We start from the raw sequence: 12,589 nt of genomic DNA on the forward strand, positions 1-12,589 counted from the left end.
CACCATTCCAAGATTCACCTGGCATAACCACATAAAAGAAAACTAATCAGCACAACTCTATGGTTCCTTACCTGTGGTATATTCTGCTGGTTTAAAACCTGCCACAGAAACCACCGTTCCTTTTTGGTGCTTCTTCTTACACGAAATATAGTTTCTATTGCATACTCATCAGGAAGGCCTTTGGGAAATATCTTACTGGGAAAGAAAAACAAAGAATTATTGTGAGAAAACTGAAGAGGAAAATCTAAGTATGAAGTTCTTTGTAATACAATAATTTTTCCCATAAAAATAAAACAAAGTTTCTTAATGGAATTTTCTAAAGTTTATTATTAAACTAAATTTCACAATGACTTATTAAACTAATGGTCATTATTAAACTAAATTTCAAAATGAACATTACTGTACTGCTTTAAGTAACACTGTTCATTAAAAAGCAAACAAAATGTTAATTCCAATTCCAGTCTGACTCTGTCATCTTTGCTGAGAGTCACATTGAGCTATGAGCTGCTTCAGGGGTGTCTTTAGGAGTCAGCACCATGGCAGAAGGCATCAGGTTCAAAATAAAGAACTACCAGACTGTCTTTTTTGGCAGCTGCTCCCCCAACCAGAACCAGACCAGGAACTGCTGGCAGAACTACCTGGACTTCCACTGCTGTGAGAGAAGACAATGACTGCTAAAGGGGGTGATGTCTCCATATGTGAATGATCCTGGCATGTGTACAAATCCTTCTGTCCCATAGCCTGAACGTCATCCTGGGACAACTGTGAGGCAGCAGGCACATCTGGGAAGATCCGAACTGGCTCTACCCACCTCTCCTTTGTCTTCCATCCTTTTCTCGGGGTGGTTAAGAGGGACCTGGGTACATGGTGATCCCTACCCTGGGATCCTGAATCATGGCTTAATAATAAATACTCATTGGAAAAATATAAGACTATGTATGTGTAAAAGAGCTGGATGGGTGGTGAAGAAGCCAGGGTAGAAGTAGTACCATGACCAGTAAGAGGGACTTCAGAGAGACTGTTTTTTCTATTTTGTTTCATGTCACTAAACTGACCACTTATCTTTCTTTATATCAGACAATAGAGTGAATGACTATATAAAATAGCCTCAAGCCCGTATAGGTGCTAAAGTTTATCTGTATATTTCTCTTTATTATCTATACAATCTTAAAAATTGTTCTTATGTAATTTTTGAACCACATAAAAATAGAATAATAAAAACTCCTGTGAAACTATTTGAAGCAAAGAAACATTTAATCTATCTCTGTATCATCCACAAAGCCCAAGTGCAGTGCCACCACAGCACCTTATAACTATTTGTTAAATTAATGACTGACTTAGCAAACGAAACAAAGACAAACTTAATTTTGATAGAATTCTTTAATATTTCATAAAACAAAATGTAATTATTTTTCAGTAATTTATAATCTGATTTGAAAATTGAAAATATATCTCTTGAAAGGTTCCTTCTGTGACAAAAAATAACAAAACAAAATACTACTAATATAATATTAATATAAAATAAATACAGTCTTAAAATAATACACTGAAATAAATTTAGTTATGTTTACAGGAAAATTGATATTTTCTTAGCCTAGGTTTATAATGGATTAAAATCCTTATAATTATTGTATTTTCCTTTCAGTAATTCTTGTTCTACTTTCAAAGCCAAAAGTGATTTTGCTTGCCAAAACTGTATTTTGAAGAAAAATTTCTCTTTTCTCTTTTAAAAACAATACATTACAAAACATTTCAGCTCTTATAGACTATGTTTCTTGTTTATACCACACAAGCACACTTAATGTGACACAGAATAATTTCGCTGGGTCTTGCCAAAGTTTCTATTATAAAAGAGGCCATATTAGATTACTGGTCTGCTACCAGAGAGATATAATGACAGCTTGCCATGTGTAAGATACCCATGCTTGAATATTTTTGAATGAAGTGTAATTTCCTATAAGAAATTCTATACACTGCTTATTCATGATATTCCCATTAAGAAAAATATTGCTGATCCTTACTTGCTGAACTAATTCATATATATATATGAATATATATATATATATATATATATATACACATATATAAATTTTCACTGGGATATTTTTTACCTTCCCTCCATTTTGTACACATTGTATATAGTTCAATACTATACATGGAAAATTCATCCATATAAATTAATACTAACCTAGATTTGAAGAGCTCAAAGTTTAGTGAAATTTAAGTATAATTTATCTTTTATTTCCCATTGTTTACATTTCTTCATATTAATGAAAGTCACCTAAATATTCATGGACAGGTGAGAGCAAAAATATACCAAATTAACAAAATGTTCAATCTAAAATAAATTGTTTTAATGTGACTAAGTAAAAGTCACTGAGAGCTAAATTAAGTCTTTCCAAATTATCCAAAGGTGCCAAAGGAAATTTGCTGCCTGCAGAGTTCTCTTTACACTAGCCCCTGAGAGAGCTAGTTCTAGATATGATCTGGAGTGCCTCTGAAGTCTCATAATTCACATATTTTAGGCTCCTTTGAACTTATAATTTATTTCAATGTTGAAAAAAATCTAAAATGTAGGTTTCATCTGCTCTCTGATGTTCTCTATACGTATAGCAGCCCTCTGTTCAATCATAAAGTGGAAAGAAACACTATTAAACTCTAGAGGAAGTGGCGGAGAATCAAAAGTGGGGCTCCTTATAGAGACCAGCTATGGCAGAAGGCAATGTCCAGATCTGAGAACCAGTGAGATTTGATCCCACTAAAAAATTGATTTCCTAAAGATCTTAACATTACAGCACTTCCTTCTTAGTGTTAATAGATTTTTAAATTCTCTTTATATTTTCTCTACTTCCTCAATTTTTACAAAGAGCATAAATTGTATTAATGATCATTTATAAAACAACACTACTATTTTCAGGTTAGGAAAAAATAATTCTGTTCTTTAAAGTGAACTATAAATTAATCTGATATTTTTCAAGGTCAGAGATGAGGGGGAATTAACAATAAAAATATTTTTTTCTATTATGGGAGGCAAAAAATCATAGTAGTCTATAACTGCCTATCTAAAGCCTTCAGAATAGTTCAGTCACTGAGGCAATAAGAAAAGATGAAAGAACCTTCAAATGAAAATACACTTTTCCCAATATTTTCTCCATATACTTCAAACAGAATATCTTATTACAAAGTACTAGTACCTATACTTATGAAGTTGGATACAAATGAACATTTTATTAAACATGAAGGATCTCACCATACAGGACTTTAAGAATAGGCCATATTTGTCTACATAGCCTACAGCCCACATCCTCTAGATATTCTCACTTGATTAATGAAAAATCCTTTGCTGATCAAAATTTATTTAAAGTCTCTTAAAAATGTAAATAAAATGATTATATCTAAAAAAGAAATTTGTATTACAGGAAAGATCTTGGCATGAGATGGAAGAAATATCTAATCATTCTTTGTATGTGTAATTGTTATTAAAAAGGGCTTTACATCCGCTGTCTTTTGTATACATGGTATGAATGTAGATTCTCCCTAACTATGAAGTACTTTTTCTTACAAGCCAAAATACCTAATACTCTACTATTAGAGCTTTCTTCCTCTCTGGAAAATCCTTGTATTTATAAAACATAAGCTCTGTTATTACCACTAAAATAGTCCCTAAAAACTGGTCATATAATACTAACAAATTGTCTAATAATTAATTATCACCTTGGAAAGAATAGAACAGAGATCTATGAGCTTGTGATAAAGCAAGGAAGTTGACAGAGAAAACACAGAGAAGGAGGAATAATTCCAGAGCAGGAAATGCCCCTGAGTTAGAAGGCCGAAATGTCATTGTCCCGATTCCTGAGCAACACAAGCATCACCTTCAGGCACTGGGAGAGAAAAGTTCCAAAAAGAAAGGTGATGCCAAAGGGGAGATGCAACCAAGATTAACCCTGACTAATTTCCCTTGACTGTGCTGTCAACTTACATGCCTAAATCCCTACAAGGCATCTCCACTTGGATGGATATTAAATGGACCTCTAGTTAAATAACTGAAATTGAACTTTGTTCAACACATCCCTTTACAAGAATTCTACATCTCAGCGTGCCTGGGTGGCTCAGTTGGTTAAGCATCTACCTTTAATTCAGGTGATGATTTCAAGGTTCTAGGATAGAGCCGGAGACTCGAAGCATTTTCAAAGTATGTGTGGGAGCATAAGGAAAGTACCGTATACTTAGAGAAGGAACTCTGTGTAGAAAATATCTTTCAACTAACATCTTCTTCATGAAGATAGAAGTGTTTTCAAATATATTTCTAGAAGCGTAAGGAAAGTGCTCGTCCCTCTCCCTCCCTCCACTCTTGTGCTCCTTCATAATCTCTCTCTCATTCTCTCTCTCTCTCTCTCTCTCTCTCTCTCCCTCACCCTCTCCCTCTCTCCCTCCCTCCCACCATCACTCTGCTAGACAGAGGTCAGGATGGAACTTGAACTCGGGACTTCTAATTCCAAGGTCAGTTTTTTTTTTCCCAGTATATCAAGTTGCTTGCATCCTCTAGGTTAAGAATAAAATTTCCCTCATTACTGACCTGACTTAAAAATAATGTTATGTGGCTATAGGGAAGGGGAAAAAAAAGCTGCTTTTCTGAATAATAGGTGAGATGGGTGGAATATAAATAAATAGCAAATATTAGTACCAAGAAATGAATAGTTAAATATTTACAATCGTGATAATATTAACAACAACAATAAATCACATTTGAGGTTCAGAGCAAAGCATTCATTATGACATTTGCATATCTTAGGTAACCAGTATCCATGAGGGGAAGTTAATTACAGTTGTTTCTTCTAATCATATTTTGAGCATAGATCAGGAAGTATTGCAAACCACACAGTAATGTCTTTAAAATAGGGCTATGATCTGTTGGGTTTTAAGAAAGATATCCATGTTACAGAAGGTGATAACCAATCAGGAGTATTTTCTGTATACTTTTTAGAGATCATTTCTTAGAAAAATTAGGATTTGCCACCAAGCATTTCTTTAAAAATGAGTGCAATTTGCAGGAAGTTGTAAAAATTATGAGAATAGCATGTATACTAATAATTATGCTATGTGAAGAAAAGCATGAAGTATTCTGATAAAAAGTGCCTCAGTGTTTATTCCACTAGTGTGAAAATATATTTGGATTTTAATACCTTAGGAAGAATATCAATAGAATGGTAACCTGACTAAAAAGATGAGTACATGTCTTTTGCCCATTTCATGATTGGATTGTTTGTTTCCTTGGTGTTGAGTTTAATAAGTTCTTTATAGATCTTGGAAACTAGCCCTTTATCTGATATGTCATTTGCAAATATCTTCTCCCATTCTGTAGGTTGTCTTTTAGTTTTGTTGACTGTATCCTTTGCTGTGCAAAAGCTTCTTATCTTGATGAAGTCCCAATAGTTCATTTTTGCTTTTGTTTCTTTTGCCTTCGTGGATGTATCTTGCAAGAAGTTACTATGGCCAAGTTCAAAAAGGGTGTTGCCTATGTTCTTCTCTAGGATTTTGATGGAATCTTGTCTCACATTTAGATCTTTCATCCATTTTGAGTTTATCTTTGTGTATGGTGAAAGAGAGTGGTCTAGTTTCATTCTTCTGCATGTGGATGTCCAATTTTCCCAGCACCATTTATTGAAGAGACTGTCTTTCTTCCAATGGATAGTCTTTCCTCCTTTATCGAATATTAGTTGCCCATAAAGTTCAGGGTCCACTTCTGGATTCTCTATTCTGTTCCACTGATCTATGTGTCTGTTTTTGTGCCAGTACCACACTGTCTTGGGAAGACATAGACATGGCCAACATGCATATGAGAAAATGCTCTGCATCACTTGCCATCAGGGAAATACAAATCAAAACCACAATGAGATACCACCTCACACCAGTGAGAATGGGGAAAATTAAGGCAGGAAACAACAAATGTTGGAGAGGATGCGGAGAAAAGGGAACCCTCATACACTGTTGGTGGGAATGTGAACTGGTGCAGCCACTCTGGAAAACTGTGTGGAGGGTCCTCAAAGAGGTAAAAATAGACCTGCCCTACGACCCAGCAATTGCACTGTTGGGGATTTACCCCAAAGATACAAATGCAATGAAACGCCGGGACACCTGCACCCCGATGTTTATAGCAGCAATGGCCACGATAGCCAAACTGTGGAAGGAGCCTCGGTGTCCAACGAAAGATGAATGGATAAAGAAGATGTGGTTTATGTATACAATGGAATATTACTCAGCTATTAGAAATGACAAATACCCACCATTTGCTTCAACATGGATGGAACTGGAGGGTATTATGCTGAGTGAAGTAAGTCGGTCGGAGAAGGACAAACATTATATGTTCTCATTGATTTGGGGAATATAAATAATAGTGAAAGGGAATATAGGGGAAGGGAGAAGAAATGTGTGGGAAATATCAGAAAGGGAGACAGAACGTAAAGACTGCTAACTCTGGGAAACGAACTAGGGGTGGTGGAAGGGGAGGAGGGCGGGGGGTGGGAGTGAATGGGTGACGGGCACTGGGGGTTATTCTGTATGTTAGTAAATTGAACACCAATAAAAAATAAATTAAAAAAAAAAAGATGAGTAATTCCTTAAAGTGTAAAAATAATGATGACACCAATAAAAAAAAATAATAATGATGACAAATGTGACTATTTCAAATGATTATGGAAAAAGAACCCTTAGCACAGATTCTACATTAATGCTTTCTTGGCATGGGGATCAGTGTAAGTTTCTTCCCCATTCATCCCTTGAGGTGTGAAATCAATGCCAAACATAGCTATACACAAAGTTAACTTAATAAAGTTGAAGTGTCTGGTCTCTCAGGGACAGAAGGATGTCAGCTGAACAAATAATAGGCATTTCTGGCTGTCCAATTAATGAGAAACCAATAAGAAATACCCTAACTGGATAAACTCTGCTTTTTCAAACTCCCTTCCAGATGGGGAGCACTGCAGGCATGAAAAAATCATAAAACTTAAAAAATAATTCACTCTTTTAAAGTACATGCAAATATTTATTGATAAAGTTATTTTGTGGGGAGATGGAATCGGGGAGTAGATCTCATTTATTTTCCATGACTAAGCTCTAATGGTTTGTTATCAAGAAAAATAAAGACCATAATGAAGCTCATAAATTTATTTACTTCTTTGTATATTAATTGGTAGTTTTATTGTACCGCAAGTTCAATTTGATGTATTTGTTCAGTATTCCTAGAAGGACCATAGTTTGTAATATGGGAACTGACATCTCTGTCTCATGTATGGAAAAAATAAAGGACAAAACTAAACTGCAGAACAAGAGGGGATTAGAAAGAAAAAAATGTGACTGCCAGTTTCTTTTTTGTTCTTTTACCTAACTAAATAATAAGTAATATGAGGCAAGAAGTGAAATGTAAAATGAAGAGTAACAAACTTTTATAATTTCAGTGCTCATAAACTAGAAAGAGGACATAATTATTCTAGAGAAATTTCATTTTATATATGGTGTTCCAAAAATCAAGCATCATACACACTTGGATAGCAAAGTGTTTTAAAAATTTAGTTACTAATTACCACAGTTCCAGAGGTAATTCTTCAACTAGCTCATAGCACAAAGCTTGAAGCAAAGCCCTTTTTTTAAAAGTGCTATTTTGGTAGGGATGAAGTGAGTTTTCCAGATCACATTTAGCAAGACCAACATTTATTTACTTTTTTGCTTTTAAAATGAAATAGCTAAATGGAAAAAATCTATTTTTAAATATCAAGAACTGGCTTCCAAATTAATTCTTCCATTCTAAATAAGCATGAGGCAGAGTTTATGAAGAACTTCCGTATTTACAAGTATCAATGGGGCCTTTGACTTGCTGAATGTCTTCCAGGAAGAGAAATATGATACAAGTTACATTTCCTGAGAGTGAAGTGAGAGATGCTTGGAGTTTATAGTAAGTCATTTCTTTCCCAGCTGACACCCACCATCACCTGTCACGTTACAAGCAATTTGGCTAGCAGGGCCTGGAAGGTTTGTCTGAAATGCCTTCCCCACAAGCTGGGTGGTGATGTTTAAGTTCCACAGCCACAGCTTCTGAACTCTTAGTCTTTTTGTGCTTGCTTGCTAAGGGAATTCAGACAGATTATTAATGGGAAAGCAAAGCTTGGATGAATGACTCTCTGATAATCCAATGTCTGTCATGATTAGCACTTGTTCATTGGGACATTGTAAATGACTTCCCATTGAAAACAAGCCCTTCTACTACATGACACTCAGATAACAAAAATCAAGGGTAGACTAGAGAAGCTGCTCTTCATAAAGGCTTGGAAGGCTAATTTTTCAGATGTCTCCACCCAAAAAAGAAAATAAGTCCTGGCTCAAACCTCACCCCCAAGTGGTCCTGAGTCTGGGGGCTTGGCTTCTGCCTCAGGATCATTTGGATCTAACTGAAAACTGTGATTTTCCGGGTGGCATATATTCAGCTATTTGTTTGTTCATTTCCTAGAATGTAACGCTATTGCTCTAATACCTCCACTTTATTTTAAACAGCTTTATTGAGGTCTAATTGATATACTGTGGTTTCTCTTCAGATCTTAAAAATCCTTTACCTTTCACTTTATTTTTCATGTAAAGTTCAAACTCCTTAGCCTGGTACGTAAGTCCACTCAGAACAGCACCTCAGCCTCCGTTTTCAGCCTCCTCCACCCTGCAGACATTCCCACCAACTGTGTTCACTATCACATGGGATTTCTCATCATTCTTCAAACTGCCTTGACCTTTAAATGATACTTCCTCTAACTACATTGGCCCCCTGGCTCACCTGGCAAATCTGCACTTATCCTTCCAGCCTCTATTTTTCACATCTTTTGTGCAGCCTTCCCTCGTTCTTTCAAAATGGCTTCATCTGTTCACCTGTTCATCATCTTCATCTATATACATACATTTAAAGATTGCTACTATATTCCATAATAGCTAAATGTCAACATATCTATCTTCCCAGACAGAAATAACTCAACGCCAAGCACCACGTCTTTATTTATCCTTAAATCCTCAGTGCCTGGCACCTAGTGAGTCTTCTGCATCATTTGGGAAGCAAATAAAATACTTTATTAGAATTTCTTCTTTCACTGCCATCAAAGCTGAACTGAGAAATAATAGGGACAGCATATTATAAAATAATTGTTTTCTGTATACCTCATAAACAAAGGGAATTTTAAATTCTTATCATGGGTAAATTAGAAGAGAGATAGAAGTGAAATACCTAAAATGCCTAGTCCCTATCTATGAGCTTTTGAGTGCCTGAAAAAAAGAGTGCCAAGAGTGGATTGGCTTATATTTGTTAAATACACTGTGAGGGTCTGTGCCTTGGGCACAACCTTGAGGTCTGGGGGACAGTTAGAGAGATGGTCATTGAACCCATACCTTCAGCCCCCAGTGCATATACACATACCCTACTCAGTTGTAGCCACAAAGCAACTCTGGTACCTAAGAGCTGAGGATGAACAGCTACGAATAGAAGTTGACTAGGACCCATGGAATGGCATTTTCATGGAAAGGACTCCCAACAAAAGCAAGGTGACATGCATAAAACAAGGAGATTAGAACACCAGGACAAGAGTGTACTTTCTTCTGAACATGAGCACATGTGCAACACAGTTGGGGCTTCCCAAGGTAACAATAGTTGTTTTTAAGAGGGTCTGGTTCTACAGTTGTGCAGGTAGAAAGTAGAAACCATCACAATTTAGGCACTGATGTTAATATGACACCATTTGAACCCAATATTAATGAGTCCTGGGAACATTTAGATTATCTGAGCCAGAATGAGATCAGCATTACATGAAAACGATATTGAACCACCAAAAGAGGAAGCAATTTTGCATGACGATTTAAGTGAGGGCTGTATTTAAAAGGTAGGGTGTGTACTAAACTTTCTAGGATATATAAGATTCAAATTGGCAAAAATGATGGGCAGAATATGACAGGTAGAGAGAAACAGGTACAGAAAGTCTGTGTAGAGAAAGACTTAGGTCAGGGGCATTTGAGACAGGACAGTGGTCACCGGTAACTTTGAAAGAAATTTTAGAAGTGTCCAAGAAGTCCTGGTGAGACACAAGGGGGTTAACAGATGTGTGAGGAAGCAAAGTGGTCAGTAACATTATTCCTTTGGGAAGTCTGGGAGTAAAAGGGACTGCCAAAGGAAAATGTTTCTAGAACAGAAAAGGATTAAGTATATACTTGTAGACTAAGAGGCCAGGATACTTTGGAGAGGGACACTGAAAACAGAAGAGCAAAAGGGATCGTGGGTGGATCAAGGTATTAGAGGAGGCTGGCAGGGAGAAGATTAAGAGCACAAGTGAAGGGGTTAAACTTCAGGGTTAACAGAAGGGTCGCCTCTAGAGAAGACAGCTGACACAGGGAAATTCTCAACTAGAAAAAGTTGAGATGGTTCAAATAGGAGGAATACCTTCGGTACAAAACATCTGGCCAATTCAATCTTGTATTCAACCAACCAGATGTTCATTCTATACAGCACTACCATGTGTGTCCATCTGAACTGAAATTTTCACTGACCTTCGTTGTGATTGCTGCTAAATTACATGGATATAGCCATGGGGAGAGGAATTATTAAAGTCAATTATTTGAATATATTATTCAGCTTAAAATTATAAATATTTCACCTAACCTGGAATACATGTATTTGAGGACATACAAGTGTTAACTAAAATGAGGCAATAGATAAGGTATTCCAAGCTTATATGAGTCACATAAAATACTATAATCAGCTTTTGGCTACCTTGCTTATTTCCTGATCACCCTTCATGGTTAAGTTGAAGGAATTGAAATGATAATAAATTAATAGTTTATTAGCTAACACAATTATTCTTTCTTGATTGACATACATTTCAAAGTTTATCATTGAAATTAAAATTTTATCTCACTATCTGATTCTGTGTCTGAGAATGGGGATTAGACTATCCAATGCTATTTTATGAAACATAGAATCTGGTAAATCTACAAAAAGCCTGTCAAGTCCTTATAAAGTTCTTAAGTACTAGCATAACAAAATATCATGCATTACTACAGTCAATTCTCTGGCCAATTTATAAATTTAAAATCATGCTTAAATTTGGGTTTATAGCCATTATAAAAGCAATACATTTGCAACCACCTAAGGTTAATAACTAATTAATTCTCATCGCATTTTTATGAGTCAAATAAGATTAACGATGACTTGAAGTATATGCCTTTATGCCTTCTTTCTTTTCTATACTCTGAAAACCTGCAGTGCACACTCCACAGATACATACTTACAATCCCCACCCAAGTAAAAGCTCTGCTATCTCTTATAAGGTTTGATTTATTGTATAAAAAGATGTGTGAAGAAAGAAGAAAAATCAAATATATAACATAACAGTAGTAGATTAATCAACGCCTATCAAATTGGTCTGAATAATTACCAAATACCTTAGTTTTTTTACTTTATGATAACATTTGCATTATTATGACTCCTAAGTCATATATTTAACTGGTGCCTCACTACTTTCAAGGTAACTGGCATAAGGAGATTTTAAGATAAGATAATTTCATGCAATTAGCCATAATAAAATAGGAAATAAGCCCCAAGGACATCCTGTATCACACTGTACCTATAGTCAATAATCATAATATATTGTACACTTAAAAATGTGTTAAGAGGGTAGACCTCATGTTCTTTCTGAAATAAAATAAATGAAACAAAACAAAAATAAAATAAAGCAGATATAAATATTGTAGAATCTTTACACATATGATCAATTACTGATACGCTTTACCTTTCCCCAAGCACCACTGAATTACATGAAATCTGAAGGAGAAAAATCACAACTTATTTAAATTTAATAATATTAAATATTTCCAAAACTGATAAATGGAAATACTAAACTAATAATATTTCATATTATATTACATTTTAGTAGCCATTTCTATACAAAGCAATTTGTAAAAAAAAAAAAAAAAAAAAGCAATTTGTTATTGGAATGTATCAACATCCCTAAATTTTTTAGAAAAAAATAACATCGATCCTTGTGATTGATTCTTGTTATAGAAATATAAATATTTCCATGCAATCTGAAAATCTATATAATCATGCTCTTAAAATTCTGTTCTATCTAATATACATAATTTGGCTATATTGTAGTATTTAAAGAATTCAGTAATTGTAAGCCTATCAGGCTTGTTTTTTTCCATCTTAAGAATATATGACTTATTAATTTACCTCATATTTTTGGTATAGAAAACTATAATTAAGGAAATACAGTGATGACACAAGAATTATGTCTAACAGTCATTCAATCTCTTATAAACAGCTGGACAACTTTTTAATTAAGTCACTTTTCCTTACATGGCAAACTTATTATCTACAAAATGATGAGATGGCCTTATAAAAACCCAAGGGGTGCATAAATAGTCATTCTCTATAGTTTAATAGAATTGTGAAGTAATCCTCCTAAAATTAGAAGCTTTAAGTATCAGAGTTCTAAACGTTGTTTTGAGCCACAGAGTTTCACTGTTTTTGAGAACTTGGAGAGACCCCAAAGAAGAGCAATAAAATGAA

At 34.9% G+C, this 12,589-nt stretch overlaps 1 protein-coding gene across 1 annotated transcript in view; it reads right to left on the reverse strand.

The window, feature by feature from the left end:
• COL19A1 (collagen type XIX alpha 1 chain) overlaps nt 1-12,589 on the reverse strand; it is a 307,933-nt gene that overhangs the window by 267,689 nt on the left and 27,655 nt on the right. Inside the window, exon 5 of the mRNA XM_072832451.1 lies at nt 72-195. Coding sequence (XP_072688552.1) covers nt 72-195 — 124 coding nt within the window. The remainder of the gene's footprint in view (nt 1-71; nt 196-12,589) is intronic.

The sequence above is a fragment of the Canis lupus genome, chromosome 7 (genome assembly GCF_048164855.1).
Source record: "Canis lupus baileyi chromosome 7, mCanLup2.hap1, whole genome shotgun sequence".
Lineage (NCBI taxonomy): Eukaryota > Metazoa > Chordata > Mammalia > Carnivora > Canidae > Canis > Canis lupus.